The sequence below is a fragment of the Chroicocephalus ridibundus genome, chromosome Z, assembly GCF_963924245.1.
Source record: "Chroicocephalus ridibundus chromosome Z, bChrRid1.1, whole genome shotgun sequence".
NCBI lineage: Eukaryota > Metazoa > Chordata > Aves > Charadriiformes > Laridae > Chroicocephalus > Chroicocephalus ridibundus.
Genome location: NC_086316.1, coordinates 46,108,967 through 46,124,973, shown reverse-complemented (window position 1 = coordinate 46,124,973; position 16,007 = coordinate 46,108,967). Strand labels below are relative to the sequence as shown.

Here is a 16,007-nt window from a genome sequence, read left to right as displayed (position 1 = left end):
AGCCGCAAATGGACAGTTTCACGGATGAACAATTAAGGAGCAAGTAAAGCCTCTTGCTTTTCTGTTGGAGACACAGCCTGCTGTAATATTGAAGTACCATAGCTGCCCTTTGCTTTGGGAAGGGGTGTTGTGGTTTAACCCCAGCTGGCAGCTAGGTCCACTCAGCCACTAGCTCACTCCCCGCAGTTGGTAAAGCGGAGAGAATCAGAAGAGTAAACGTGAGAAGAAACCCATGGGGTGAGATAAAGACAGTTTAAGAAGTAAAGCAAAAGATGCACGCGCAAGCAAAGCAAAGCTAGGAATTCATTCACTGCTTCCCATTGGCAGGCAGGTGTTCAGCCATCTCCAGGAAAGCAGCGCTCCATCATACATAACAGTTACTTGGGAAGACAAACACCATACCTCCATACATCCCTCCCTTCCTCCTTCTTTCCCCCAGCTTTATATACTGAGCATGATGTCACATGGTATGGGATAGCCCTTTGGTCTGCTAGGGTCAGCTGTCCAGGCTGTGTCTCCTCACAGCCCTCGCTGGTGGGGCCATATAAGGAGCAGAAAAGGCCTTGAGAGCTTAACAATAACTAAAAAACCACCAGTGCACTACCACAAGTATTTCTCATCCCCAATCCAAACATAGCACTATACCAGCTGCTAGTAAAAAAGCTAACTCTATCCTAACTGAAACCACAACAAGGTGGTAGGTACAAGTACCTCCTTCCATCAGAGCTGTAAGGGCTGTAAGTATACAAGTACAGAACATTCTTGATAATGTGCATGTAGGGCAATGAATGTGAAAGCTGGTTTTTTTGCATCTTTTTGAGTGGAGGGGAAGAATTTCAAAACTATTCTCTAGAATGACAGCTTAATCTTCCTTTCAAGTGTAAAATAATATAAACTAACGGGGAGTTCCTGTTTTAGTTTACAGAGACATCATGGCCTGTGGCAGAGGAGACTCATTCTTCATCAGGAGCCACTTTGAGTGTGAAAAAGAGTCACCACAGAGCTTAGCATTCACCAGAGGCGAGATCTTTAGAGTAGTTGATACACTGTATGATGGCAAACTGGGAAGCTGGCTGGCTGTGAGAATTGGAAACGAACTGGAAAAGGGCCTCATTCCAAATAAGAGCAGGTGAGGTGGTATCCTGTATTCCTACCTATTGTTAGAAGTAAGATTTTTTTCCCAAACGCTTTTTTTTTTCTTCCTGTGTCATACCATTCTTCCTTTTTTTCCACCCTGCCTTTCAAGAATCAGTAAATTGTTTTGTCTTTACTTTCACAAAAATTGTGCCTCTAAAACTAGATTTTTTAGAACTATGGCACTATGTGAGGAGAGGATGTGAGAGTATGGTGTTAGCTACATACTAGATCATGTATTTGCAACACAGACCTAGAGGTCCTGTCTCAGCAATCAACCAAGCTTTGACCACTAGCTGCTTCGGTTCCTCTTCTAGAAAATGGGTGGAGGGTCCTATTTTTGCCTCTTTTTTTTTTTTTTTTTCATTTTTCCCCCTTTCTGCGCTCTCCTCCCCCCATCCCCAACCAAATCAGAACAAACAAACAAACAAAAAAAACCCTACACCTTAGGAACCTTATGACCAAGGGCAAGTACTGCCTGACCAACCTAATGGCCTTCTGTGATGGAGTGACTACATCAGTGGACAAGGGAAGAGCTACAGATGTCATTTATCTTGACTTCTGCAGGGCCTTTTGACACTGGTCCCCCCGCAATATCCATCACTCTAAATTGGAGAGATACGGATTTGATGGGTGGACTGTTCAGTGGATGAGGAATTGGTTGGAGGGTCACATCCAGAGGATGGTGGACAACAATTCGATGTGCAGATGGAGATCGGTGACAAGCTGTGTCCCTCAGGGGTCCATACTGTGACCTGCTGGAGCGGGTACAGAGGAGGGCCACGAAAACGATCAGAGGGCTGGAGCACCCCTCCTATGAGGACAGGCTGAGACAGCTGAGGTTGTTCAGCCTGGAGAAGACTCTGGGGAGGCCTTATTGTGGACATTTAGTACTTAAAGGGGGCTTATAAGAAAGAGAGGGACAAACATTTTAGCAGGGCCTGTTGGTATAGGACAAGGGGTAGTGGTTTTAAACTAAAAGAGGGTAGATTTAGACTAGATATTAGGACTAAATTTTTTACTCTGAGGGTGGTGAAACACTGGCATAGGTTGTCCAGAGAGGTGGTAGATGCCCCATCCCTGGAAACATTCAAGGTCAGGCTGGATGGAGCTCTGAGCAACCTGGTGTATTTGAAGATGTCCCTGCAAGGGGATTGGACTAGATGACCTTTAAAGGTCCCAACCCCAACTCTTCCATGATTCTATGTTTGTGCAAGAATACTATGATAACTAATCTTTTAAAAGAACTTCAGTGCGTGAATTTCTTCTGTGTATCCTTACAGGAAATGTTTCAAGAGTTTATTCCAAGGCTAATATTTCTTGGTAGCTGTAGTCCTTACTTTTGTGTGAAATACTGAGTGAGCCACAGCAATGTTTTTTGCTTAAGTATGCTTTCCTAGTCAAAATTCCTGTGAGGTAACAATAAGTGTTCATATGTGCACAATGAGTAAAAGTAGTAAAATCCATCATCAAAAAATAAGGGTATCTTTAGACTGTAGCTTTTAAGTTCTTGAGCGTGGTTGTAATTTTACGATTGAGGAAAAAGGATCACAATTGCGTCATGCAGAAGATCCTGCAATATGCTTCTTATATGACTCCCTTGCCCCTTTCCTGTTCAGTACACTCTGTCCTCTCTGCTAAGTGATCTGACCAAGCCAGCCTTTGTTTCTGTGCTATAGTGACTTAACTTAGAAGGCCTAATGAGAAGAGAATAGTGCTGAGTTGTGCTCCTCACCACCTCTTTGCAGTTGCGTTCTTTTATTTATGCTTGCGTGCTTTATCAGTTTAAGACCTGAGGACTCAATTCCTGCCCTGCAGTCTTGTAGCTGTGTCAAGGCGGAGCATTGTTCTGACACTGTGTTTGCTCCAAGGCAAAAGAACCTGAACTTCGCTATTCTTTCCTCCACTTACGGCTGTCTATCTGGCAAATTACCTGTTGTAAATTGAAAATCCGTTGTTCTTCAGTGAAAGTGCCTTTGCCCTCTTTGACTCAACAAACGAACTCTGGTTTCTCTGTCAGAGCTGAGCAGATGGCCAGTGTTCAAAATGCTCAAAAAGATGGCTCAAGCGATAGGGCAGACTTCTGGAGAACACGTGGCCAGCGATCTGGAGTGAAGAAGAATCTGAGGAAGAGTCGTGAAGATTTGACAGCTATTGTATCTGTGAGCACAAAATTCCCGGCTTATGAGCGAGTTCAGTTGCGTGAGGGTAAGTGAGACTGCTGTGAGCCAGCTGCCCATTTATTGCTGTCTGGTTTAGCGTCCAAACGTTTGGTCAGCTAAGGAAGCGATTTCCAACAGCTTGGGTTCAATGTTAAATTTGAGCAACAGAAAGGGATGACTTTTTTTCTCAGAATGCAGATTTCTGCATGTTATTAACTACTCTAAGAAAAAAAGCTTTTTATGTTTTTAAACTGCTGCTGTTCTCTTTTGCCTCCAAATTACACATGCCAATGTCGAGGTTTAACATGAAAAAAGGAAGAAACGAGCAGGGTTTTCTTGTTTCCTCATCTTCCCCTTGGCTAGCTCTGAAAGTACAATCCAAATGCCCGAGATCAATCACAGTCTTTAGCTTGCTCATAAATACCACTTTAACATTACCTTGACAGCAACTAAAACCTACGTATTTCCAACAGATTGTCCCAGGGTAATCAAGCTTGATGTGTGCCATCTCCATGGCTATAAACTAGCTATGTTACTAGTGATGTTGAACAAGTCAAGATAATTTTCTGGGTATTGGCACATGACAGTATTGTGGAACAAAACAAATACTAAAAAGTATTTTAAAGCAGCTCCCAGGTACCAAGATAGAGTAAGCAATAGAATGGCATTCCCCCACTAACTTGCGAGGGCTGTGTTTCCACTTGTTTTGACATAAGCATAACAGAATTTCCATTTCTTTGCTTCTTCAAGCTGCCCTGCTGCTGGTTTAGCATTTTCATCTTTATTCACACAAAACCCTCTGGGCCAGGGTTCATGCTGTTTTGCTGGATGGAAAGATTACTGAAGATCTCCTGTGTGTTTTCCGAATGTAGAATCCTCTCGATATACCTTCATTAGAAAGAATAAGGAAGCTGTTAAATTGAAACAATCTCTTTTGCTTTCTCAGCTGATAAAAATAGCTTTCTGTATGAGTTATGCTGTTCTACAAACTTTAGAGAAATAAAATTCTTAAAACGTATTTTTTGATGTCTTCAACTTACTCGTAACCTTGCGTAGTAATTGAGGATCTTGTCCGTGCCACTTCACTTATATATAAAATCAGTCTTCTCAGACTTATCTTTTCTCCAAATATTTTTATTTCAGCTGGTTTTAAGAGACCTGTGGTGATATTTGGCCCTATTGCAGATGTTGCTATGGAGAAGTTGTCAAATGATTTGCCTCACCTGTACCAGACAGCAAGTAAGTTGTCCTCCTAGCTTCCTTATCATCCTTAACCGAGAGAACGGATAACTTAATAATCACAGCTGCCCTGTCACTCTAGACAAGCTAAAATGTTGTCTTTGCAGAGACAGAACCCAGAGACGCAGGTTCAGAGAAGTCAACTGGGGTAGTGCGCTTGAACACTGTGAGGCAAATCATTGAGCAGGTAGAGTATTTCTCTCTGAAAATGGCTTATGCTCAAAGGCACGTTGTTTGATTTGTTTGCTTCTAAAGCTTGCAGAGTCCTCAAATCTTCACAGCATCTATTTCTGCAATAAGCAGACTTGGCTTAATGATAGGGCTTGTTCAACAACAATTTTTATAATTTTGATGGCTGTCCTCCAAGTGGGAGGGTGAACCTGATATTAGAAATTAAATTCTCCTTCCTGTACCTAAATTTGAACAGAGGGGCACGGGTGTTTTACTGTATGCTTTCTGAATTTGCCATGGAGGCTGTCGTGTCACGCAGTGCTCTACTTGCTCTTACTGTCATCAGAAACTTAACATTTTATTTTCAGAGTTACTATTATTAAACTGAACGGGAAGTGACTATGATAGCTAAGTAGCATCTACTGAGACTGCATTGACTCTCTTTCTAATACTGTTTAGAGATCAAGTAAATAGGTGGTAATCAAGAAGCTTAAAAAACTTAAGCTGCAGAGTATATTCTTTTGGCCTATTGCCCTGAGCCAAGTAAAAGCAATGTCAAAGGGGTTCAATGTCACACAGAAGGCTGTTCACAGCTCAGGCCCCACTGAAGCACAAGTTTGAAAATCCCATTCATCTTTGCACTAAAAGTAGCTGAGAAGGAATATATTAAATGAAACAAGTGAGATTTGCCTCAGGTAGTAAATGTAAATAAAAGCTCACAGATAGCACCCAGAATAGTTGTGGTAGTGGAAGCTGTGGTATGGGCAGGTAGAGAGAAAAGCTAGTTAACTTGCACTACCTATTTAAAAAAAAAAAAGTGGAATCAGTGCATTTTCCTTAACAAGAGAGTTAGTTAACATAAGAATGTAGATATCCAGGCAAAAGCTGTTAAAAAAAGATGGAGCTGAAAGAAAAAGTCTACCTGCTGTGGCTTCTGAAGGCAATATAACTGTGAGGGGGAAAAAAAAAATCCAGCAAGTTGTGGTTTATTTGGAAAAAAAAATACCCTGGTTTTCCTAGGATGCCATTCCAACCACCTCCTCTTGCTCCCCACAAGCAGCACACTGACTGGGCTTTCTTGCTAACAGGATAAACACGCTCTGTTGGATGTGACTCCTAAAGCGGTGGACCTGCTAAATTATACCCAGTGGTTTCCAATCGTGGTCTTCTTTAACCCAGACAGTAAGCAGGGTGTGAAAACCATGAGACAAAGGCTATGTTCCACATCAAACAAGAGCTCAAGAAAACTTTACGAGCAAGCAAACAAGCTGAAGAAAACTTGTTCCCACCTCTTTACAGGTAAGGAAGAATGTGTGTCTAACCTGCTTACCAAGAGAGTAGTGGATGTGACTGTGTGAGTCTTGAGACATCCACTTGCTACTCTGCATATTAATTTGTGCAGGCTGGAACTGAAAGGGTATGAAGGTGTGGTCGTGAGCAATCCCTTCCTTGACTTTTGTCAGAGTTCCTTGTTCTGACCAATTCTAATACAAAAGAAATTATGAATTGGTGTACTGTCGTTAAAAGCTAAGTGATTTAATAAGCTTGAGGAGTGGACAAACAGTAAAATAAAAATACCATGCTTCTGCCGATGTTCTAAATGAAATGGCTGTTTAACATTCTCACATAGCTAAACCAAAAAGCGTTAAACAGCGAAGACTGGATAAAGGATCACATTGCATTTGCCATGTATATATACTTCTTCCTTCGATTTTTACAGCCACCATCAATTTGAATTCAGCCAATGATAGCTGGTACGGTAGTCTGAAAGATACAATTCAGCAACAGCAAGGAGAAGCAGTATGGGTATCAGAAGGGAAGGTAAGCAGTCAGTCTATACTGTACTAAGCTATACAGATGTCCCAGGATATCTCTTGCCAGTAAAAATTATTGAAACTTTTTCTTGACAATGCTGGATAGGTTAGACAGGTTGGTGACTTTCTTCGTAACAAAACATTACTTTCCGTTGTTCTTTCTGTTACACTTTGGAGCTTTCATCGCTAACGCTGTGGCTGGGGGAGAATGCTGAGGAGGGATAAATTCTTACAGGACTTTCCATTGTGATTCTGCACTAGTCTGTCTTTCAGTTCTGCAAAGTCATTCTTAAGGAGTTGTTTGGCATGATGTTGAGACCCAGCTAGACTCTAATTCTCATGTATTTAATCTTTGTTCCTTAATTCTTACTGACTTTTCTCTAGATGGAAGGCATGGAAGATGATGCGGATGATCGTATGTCTTACCTTACTGCAATGGGTGCTGATTATTTGAGTTGTGACAGTCGACTGATCAGTGACCTCGAGGATACAGATGGAGAAGGAGGTGCATACACTGACAATGAACTCGATGAGCCTTTGGATGAGCCAAGGATTTCATCCGTTAGCCGGTCCTCTGAACCTGTGCATCATGAGGAGGTGAGATGACTGGATTTTCAACAAGACTGTACTTTGGTCTCTCTGAAAGCCCTGTATGCATGGCTTAAAAATGAGAATTTTTTAAACAGCAGCTTTATTTTACCTCTGATAGTGTTTTAGAGCCACATTGTGTAGAGCAAAAATCGTAATAGCTCTGCTTTTCTGCCTAACTCTATAGGTGTCCTGATGATGTCTCATCACCCTGAACTTTGCAATTACATCTGCAGTGATTGTGGTCAGGTTGCTGACCGTCATTTGACTCCTGGTTACTGTTCCCAAAATAGTGAGCTTGAGAGAGAGAAAAATGATTGAATTAGTGGATACTGCAGTGATTTTTATCTTTTTCTTTCTCTCTTTCATAGAGTTTAAAAAAATTTAGTCCAGAACCAAGGACTCGGTTGAGAAAAGCTGGTAGCAGGGAGATCCTTAGAGAACCAAGTCCACCTCCAGCCTTCAAGCCTGAGCCACCTAAGGTAAACATGTAGAAGCAAATCTGAATACAAAGTTCCTCCTTCTGGAAAATTCGCCATGGTGTGGCACATTAGGAAGAGCAGTAGGAATGATCAGAGACTAGAAAACATTGGTAGTGTGAAGAGAAGGAATGACTGAAGGTGTTGCAGGATCAAACAGAGGGAAAATGCAAAAGTCATCTTTGAGTATGTGTGATCTCTATAGGGAAGAAGAAAGTAGACTCCATTTTGTGTCTGCTAAGAAATTGAAAGACACTTCTTTAGCTCAGCAAGAACAAACAGAGGCGAATCATCATGAAAAGCATTTCTGATGGCCATTCTGAAGCACAAAACCAGAGTCTACCACCTCTGAAATCAGTCTCCATCACTAGAAATTGATGTTAACTGTTTATTCAAACCTTGCTCAGGAATGTCCTGTGCACTTCCAAGCTCCTGGTGGTAACATTTGACAGTAGGTAGTACTGACAAATCATTTGGGAGTTCAGTGTTCTTGTCCCCTAACACACGCTGTAGTTCTGGTAATCCTTAACAAATGGGACAAACAAGGCTAAATGGGCTACTCTTCTATAGGTTGACATGTAGTGTATAAGCGTATGGACAAAATGATGCAGCAGTTCATCCAAAGTAACAGTTGAAAGGTATTTGAAGATTGACGCTGTTTAAATACATAGGCAAAACGATTAATTTCAGATTAAAGCCTTCATTTGAAATGAAAGTTATGAAGTTGCTGATTTAAACTTTGTTTGTGTGTTTTAAACTTAAAGGGAAAGTTACAAAACAAAGAGGATCTATATGACTTCCCCAAGAACTATGATTCCAAATCAAGTAACGTTGCTGGCAGCAGTGAGACTTCAACTGTATCAGCCAAAGCAGCACCACCACCTGTTTCTGTGAAACCAGCCTTTGGGCGTCCCATCCTGAGGAACACTCAACAAGCAGTCCCACCTGCAGAGGAGGAGGAAGAGGCAAAGTTAGAAGAGGAAGGAAGCGAACAAGAAAATACTCCAAAATCTGTACTGAGGAAAGTCAAAATATTTGAGGAGATGGATCATAAGGCGAGGATGCAAAGAATGCAAGAGCTACAAGAGGCCCAGAATGCCAGGGTATGAAGAGATGCATTTTCCCGCTGCTGTGCTTTCCAACATATAGAACAGCTTGCATCCTGAAAAGGAAAATCATGACCTTGCATTGTGTTGCTTCTGGAGGGAGAAGTTTGGGAAACCACACATACACACAGACATGCCATTGTGTGGACCGGAATGTAAAAAGAGGATTTATTTTAAGGCTTTCTCTTGTAACTATAGAAAGCTGACTTCTAATAATCCTTCTGGCAATGCTTTGTTTTCACGTGCACTTTGAATTACTACTCTAGCAAAAGGTTATATAATTGTAGGAATATGAATAAGATCTGTTATCAATTTGTGCTTTAATCGTTTCAGATGTAGCTGTGACCTGCTAGATCTGTAATCTATAGGATCTCTAATGGATAGACTTAAAAAGAACCGTTATTTTCTCCTACTTTCTTTTAAAGCTTGAAATAGCCCAGAAGCACCCGGATATTTATGCTGTCCCTGTCAAAACACAGAAGTCTGAACAGAGCTGGCCCCAGCCTATGAGGTAGGATGTATCCAGTTTAAAGCATTCTGTCTTGATTGTTTACTTCACCAGCAGGAGGAAAACTGATCTTGCTGGGTTTTACTCATACAAACAATCCTGCCTTCTTATTGTGCCTTAGAGATTACTGTAAAGGGGGGGCAAAACTTCAGGAACTCTTCTTGTTTTCCAGGCTATCTTCTTCTTTTTGTTCATTCATAGTATTTGAGTTACCTAGGAAGAATCACTATAGGCTTTTGCTGAAGTATTTGCAGTGCCAGGTTTTTGCCCCCATCAGTATTACTGGGAAGCTTTTTTTCTGCATTCATGTCCTCTGATGTCTGTTCTTTCTGTGCTAGATACTTGATGACTGTTAGTCTACCCTAACGAATAAATGCAGTTTTAATTACTTAATAACACTTAATTTATCAAATGCTTATTCTGTTACAGATGTATTGTGTGGGTAGGGAAACTGAGGATGAAACTTGCCTGAGGTCACCTGTCAAGTCTCCTGAAAGTACTAGTCTTTCATTAAAATTCAGTGGGTTCTGGACTGATTGACATTGTGTCGTCTTACCCTACACACTGCATATTTCTATGACTTGAGCAGTCACCTGTGCAAGGGCTAAGAAACTGCGATGGAGTTTGTTTTCTGCTCTTTAGGACTTGAAGGTTTTCTTGCCTCTTAGTAATAGCCAATAGAAATGGGACCTTTTTTTCCAATAAATCAAATCCTTTGATGTCATAGCATATAATCTAAAATGCAAAACCTGAAGTGATTATTTTCAGGTTTTCTTGGTAGGTTCAGAAAAGCATACTGGTTTTTTTTATATAGCCTTGGAAGCTTTTTAGTAGTGAAAAGTAACCTTTAACCACATATGCAGAATGTTTGCTTACATACAGAAATCAGCGCTGTTGTCTTTTTACAAGTATGTTTGGCTTAAAGGGAATGTTTAAGCACTGGGGCAATATGGAAGGAGGATAACATCTTGACGTTGAAACTGAGGAAATGTCTGCCCTTGGCAGATTTTATTTCTGTGTATCTGCTTAAAGTCCCATTAAATGGGTAGCACCACAGCGTACAAAACGCGTGGCTTATTTCTGCCCTCTTTTAAGGATAAGAGCCCTAGCAAGAGGGTATCAAGTGAGAAGGGTGTCAATTTTAGGAATGTCACATAAGAAGTCTTCAGACTTTGAGACAGGAAACTGGCGATGCAAAAAAAGAAGCAGTTACAGAAAGAATCTGGCACAAAAATAATTGAGGAAAATGTCAGCTGGGGTAGCAGCAATGGCTCAAAACCTCTCTGCTCAGGGACTAAAGTGCTGTAAAGCTCTTGATGTGGGGTGCAGGGTGTTTAATAATTTTAAATTTGTCATTCTTACAGGTAGGTGGAGTAGATCAAATCTGAACACAGAAATAAGATGCCTCTCCAGACAGGCATACTATGGGCATGCAATTGTTTATGGGATAGAAGGGATTTAATTTGCTCCATGTGCCTTTCTAGGTTGTACACAGCCATAAAGCCAAGACTAAGTACAATTATTTTTCAGCTTTTCAGAATGGAAGTAAACATTATCTCTCTCTCCTTCCCTGTCTCGCTGTGTTAGCTCCAGACCTCCAGAACCCCAGAAACCTCCTATGAGACCTTACCTAGAGAACCGTGGCAGTTACGGCAGCGATGCAGAGGAGGAGGAGGAGTACCGTCGGCAGCTATCAGACCACTCTAAGAAGGGGTATTATGGACAGCCATCCAGATATAGAGACACAGAGTTGTAGGCTTGCTAGCATGTGCATGTATAATGCTCTTTTGAGGTTTCTTCCTTCCCAGCCAAAGTGGAGCAGTAGTTAGTCTTGAAAAACTGTATTTTTATTGAAGATGCCGTTAGAGGGTACGTACACTACTGAATTCAGACATATCTATACGCTGGAACTGGAAGAGTTCGTTTTTGGGGATATTATTTTGTTAGCATCTAAGAAAAGAAATCACTATTGCCTGAATGCTGTTGCCTGTTTTATAAGGACCAAATCCTGTAAGTTTGTGTTAATTCTTGGTATTTTCATATTTTAACATAAAAACCTTTTTTTCCTTTTCATTAATGCTGCCTTTTTGGACTGTTCTGCTGTGTTATGAAAGTATGCTCCTAGAGATACACTTCTTAATGCAATAGAACTAAATCTGAAAGAGTATTTGAAGAACAGTAAGTGCCTTTAACAAGAAGCATCTTAAACTGTTTTGTTTTGACATCTGATTCTTGGTGCAAAGCCATAACACACTAAAAGGGGATTGACTGTTTTACCTATCTCTTTTTTTTTTTTTATCAGGATCATGGTAACAACTTCCCTTGCATGTTATTTTTTCTAAGTTCATAGATAAATATGCAATATTTCATAAATACTGACTGTACATAATAAAGGTGCAATTGACTGGGTTGCTTGAAAAGACCAGGATGTGCTTAAAAAGAGAAAATGATGTAGAAATTCAATCATGTATTAAAATTTACACAGACTGAAAATAATAAAGGCTATATTCTAGACAAACATGGCATATCTTATTTTTCTTTTGAACAGTATTAGATTTCTAGAGTCTCTGACTTTCATGAGTATACGTAGTGCAGTACACTGTTCAGTTCAGGGTCTCCTCTTCTGCTGTTCAAGTGACTGGGACACATCACTGTTGTTTCCCAGTGTTCCGAACATTGCTTTAAAATTTATTGTGATTTAAAATAAAACTGATGCAGAACTATGGACTTGCTGCAAGAGACTTATCTTTCAGAGTATTATCTTCTGCCTCCCCATTCCTGCTCTTTATCCTTAATTCTGCTGTATAAAATAAAAATTCTTGAAAGGGTCACAGAGAAATTTATTTTTGCTCATGTGATAGAAAACATGATTTTCTAATGCTCTCTTCAAACAAAAAAAAGGTAAAATTTTCTCGTTGAAGCAAAGGAGTACATGCATCTCAGATGAGGAAATTTGTACTGCTCACCGTAGATTAGAATTTTAGAATAGAATCATTTAGGTTGGAAAAGACCTTTAGGATGATCAGATCCAACCATAAACCTAACACTGCCAAGTCCACCACTAAACTATGTCCCTAAGAGCCGCATCTACATCTCTTTTAAATAACTTCAGGGATGGTGATTCAACCACTTCCCTGGGCAGCCTGTTCCAATGCTTGACAACCCTTTTGGTGAAGAATTTTTTCCTAATACCCAATCTACACCTCCCCTAGTGCAACTTGAGGCCATTTCCTCTTGTCATATCGCTTGTTAATCAGGAGAAGAGACCAACCCCCACCTGGCTACAGCCTCCTTTCCGGTAGTTGTAGAGAGCAATAAGGTCTCCCCTCAGCTTCCTTTTCTCCAGGCGAAACAACCCCCATTCCCTCAGCTGATCCTAACAGGACTTGTTCTCTAGGCCCTTCACCGGCTTCCTTGCTCTTCTTTGAATACGCTCCAGCACCTCAGTGTCTTTCTTGGAGCGAGGGGCCCAAAACTGAGCACAGTACTCGAGGTGCTGAGTGTAGAGGGGGATGATCACTTCCCTACAGGCCAGGATGCTGTTGGCTGCCTTGGCCACCTGGGCACACTGCTGGCTCATATTCAGCTGCTGCTGACCCACACCCCCAAGTCCTTTTCCACCAGGCAGCTTTCCAGCCACCCCTCCTCAAGCCTGTGGCGCTGCGTGGGGTTGTTGTGACCCAAGTGCAGGACCCAGCACTTGGCCTTGTTGAACCTCATACCATTGGTCTCAGCCCATTGGTCCAGCCTGTCCAGATCCCTCCGTAGTGCTGTCCTACCCTCAAGCAGACCCACACTCCCACCCAACTTGGTGTCAGCTGCAAACTTGCACTTGGTTCCCTTGCCCAGATCGTTGATAAAGATATTCAAGATGCCAATATAAAAATTTATTGCCTATATATAGATGCCAACCAAAATATATAGAACTATATCAAGTATATAGAATATCTAAAAATAGATATCAATATAAAAATATTTATAAAGATACTACTTTCATTAAGCCTTTTTTACATTCAGCTGGAGAGAACTTGTTAGCATTAAAACTTTTCCAGCTGTCTTTTTAGATGCGGATTCATCTGTACTTCAGTCCCACAACTCTTATCTTTGCAATGATTAGCGATGCCTGTATTAGAATTTAGTTTATAGTTTGGTTGTGTAATATCAACGCTAAAATAAGCGTTATGATCATCAGTTCTTCTGTGTGCTTTTCCCCACCACAATCCAAGATCCTTGACTCATTCATTTTATGAACACTTCCGCTTTTGCTCTCATTACACTATCAGGGTGTCTGAACTCTTGAAGAATGTTTCAGTATTCTGTAGGGTGCTGAAAGTCTATGCAATGTTGCTAAAATATCTTCCTTTCCCTCTGAGTCCCAAGAGAAACTTAGATCTCAGCATCCACGGAGTCGACTTTGGTCTTGAAATGACCAGCTTTCTCTCTTCCCCCATGTAACGCTGAAGACAAAATAGGTCTCTTTTAGTGTCCTATTTTATTGGCTTTTGTACTAGTTAGCAGTTACAATTTGTGACATGCTCAACAGTCAAACATTTTCATCAGCCTGCCCTATTGTGCTGTTTGATGTGCATAAGTTCACGGCTGCTATAAAAAGCCAAACAATGGAATTGCACTTCTTTAACCAGGAACGAATTTGCTTTGCTAGTTCCTCTTGAACTTGCTTGTAGGCAGTAATTTTACCAGGGGATTTCAACCTTGTTTAACTCCAGGATATGGAATTTGGTGCAGAAGCATAAGCGGCTGACAAGTCTGCCAGCTTGTGAAAAGGAGTAGCGTTTTCACAAGTATTATGGTGAATATATGGGCCTTGGACTACTAGAATCTTGTAGTCATGTTTTTAAATTCTGTCTATCCTTACTATACTTTGCTGTGGCAAAATCTAACCTAGAAAATCTAAGCTCTTTCAGAGTATACATACTCATTTTCAAGGACATTTTTATCCCATTGGTTGCTCTAAAATACCAGAAATTAATCAAAATAACAGGGATAAGAAACGTCAGGTGATGAACATGAACATGATGAACATAGTAAACCCTTCAAGATACGAATCCAGTGACTTTAGAGAGACTTGACTTTGTTCTGCTACAACTCTTGACTCCATCCACCTTTCTACTAGTTCGTTTATCTGATGGCTGACATTCTCAAGTGTCCCGTCTTCCTATGTGATGTAACACTTTCATATTTTGCATTCTGTCATTGCTTACCCACAACTACTGCCTGTGGAAGATTGTGTTGACTTCTGAAGAGCAGTCAGAAGCAGAGACGTAAACTGTGTGGAGGCAGGGATTTTTCATCAAACAAGTTGTTGGATTGGTTTTGTTTGGTTGGGATTTTTCGCCATGAATCTAACCACACGTACTTGTTCTAGGCACGTGTCAGCAGCATTTTATCTGTGCATTGATACTTTTTGTGGCTTCAAAAAATGATTGCTTTTTTAAGCAATCTTGCTCGTTAGATTACTCGTCTAAAAGACTGTATTCTAGCTGTGTGACCTCCACCAGATGCCAGCAAAAATTCCAAATTCCAAAGAAGTCATAAATGATCTGAACTCATTATAGGAGCTGACTTCCTCAGCAGCCTCTGCTGTCTCCAAGATACTACAACATGTAGGTAAAACAAAGGCTCCACCTACTTTTCATGACAGTGGAATGTGTACTTAAATTGGATTTTATTTTAATAACTGGTTGTACTATTTTGCAGAAAAAAATAAGACACTTAAAACTTCCTTGTGCTTCTGGCATCTCTTAGCAAGGGGCATGTGGGGTTTCCTGGTTCCGTCGGGGATAGGGTTAATTTTCCGCGGGCTCCGGCAGGGACGTGCCCGCTCGGAGGTGCCCGGGGAGGGGGCAGGAAGTCGCCGCTTGGAGCCGGCCGGGCCGTCCTGGGTCCGGTGGGTGAGCGGCGCTTCCGTAATCGCCTTTGCACATTCCTCTGTCCGCGTTATTGTTGTTGTTTTCTTGTTCCCTTTGCTGTTCTGTTAAACTGCCTTTGTCTCAACCCACGAGTTTTGACTTTTTCTCCCGATTCTTTCCCGTATGGGGAAGGCCCGAACAAGCGGCACGTGGTTCTTTGTTGCCCTCTGAGGCCAAACCGCAACGGGGGTTTTAGCGTTAAAAAGAAAATAACATTTATCGGATGTGGCACTATTACAGGAAAACAAAAACTAAGTTTGCCCTATTTCCATTTGACGTGTTTGGGGTAACTTGTTATGAAAAAGCTAAAATAGCTGTTGCAACGACGCAGCCTCCTGCAAACGCGTAACTTCTGATGACCAGCCAGAGATCAGAGGCTAGTCATGCAAACAGAATCACAGAACGGTAGGCTTGGAAGGGACCTCTGGAGATCATGTAGTCCAATCCCCTGCCAGAGCAGGGTCACCCAGAGCAGGCTGCACAGGAACGCGTCCAGGCGGGTTTTGAATGTCTCCAGAGACAGAGACTCCACCACCTCTCTGGGCAGCCTGTGCCAGTGCTCTGGCACCCTCAGGGTAAAGAAGTTCCTCCTCATGTTTAGGTGGAACTTCCTATGCTCAAGTTTGTGCCCGTTACCTCTTGTCCTGTTGCTGGGCACCACTGAAAAGAGCCTGGCCCCATCCTCCTGACACCCACCCTTTGAGTATTTATAAGCATCACGAAGATCCCCCCTTGTCTTTTTTCCAGAACAGAATCACAGAATCGTAGGGTTGGAGAATGCTTACGCTGCCAAGTTCAGATGCCGAGCTAAGAGACATCACAGCAGGTACCGCTGGTTTATTTTTTAGGTACAGGGGCTCAGTACACAACATACTG

General features: G+C 41.5%; 1 protein-coding gene across 6 annotated transcripts in view; it reads left to right on the top strand.

Annotated features, from left to right (window-relative positions):
* Positions 1-11,719, top strand: part of TJP2 (tight junction protein 2) — a 69,465-nt gene extending 57,746 nt beyond the window's left edge. For all 6 annotated transcript variants that reach the window (XM_063320855.1, XM_063320856.1, XM_063320854.1 and 3 more), the window contains 11 exons: positions 919-1,129; positions 3,155-3,342; positions 4,440-4,535; positions 4,643-4,722; positions 5,795-6,005; positions 6,427-6,527; positions 6,905-7,117; positions 7,480-7,590; positions 8,352-8,690; positions 9,119-9,204; positions 10,789-11,719. In XM_063320855.1, the coding sequence (XP_063176925.1) occupies positions 919-1,129; positions 3,155-3,342; positions 4,440-4,535; positions 4,643-4,722; positions 5,795-6,005; positions 6,427-6,527; positions 6,905-7,117; positions 7,480-7,590; positions 8,352-8,690; positions 9,119-9,204; positions 10,789-10,957 (1,805 nt within the window). In that variant the 3' untranslated portion in view covers positions 10,958-11,719. The remainder of the gene's footprint in view (positions 1-918; positions 1,130-3,154; positions 3,343-4,439; positions 4,536-4,642; positions 4,723-5,794; positions 6,006-6,426; positions 6,528-6,904; positions 7,118-7,479; positions 7,591-8,351; positions 8,691-9,118; positions 9,205-10,788) is intronic.
* Positions 11,720-16,007: the final 4,288 nt, after the last annotated feature.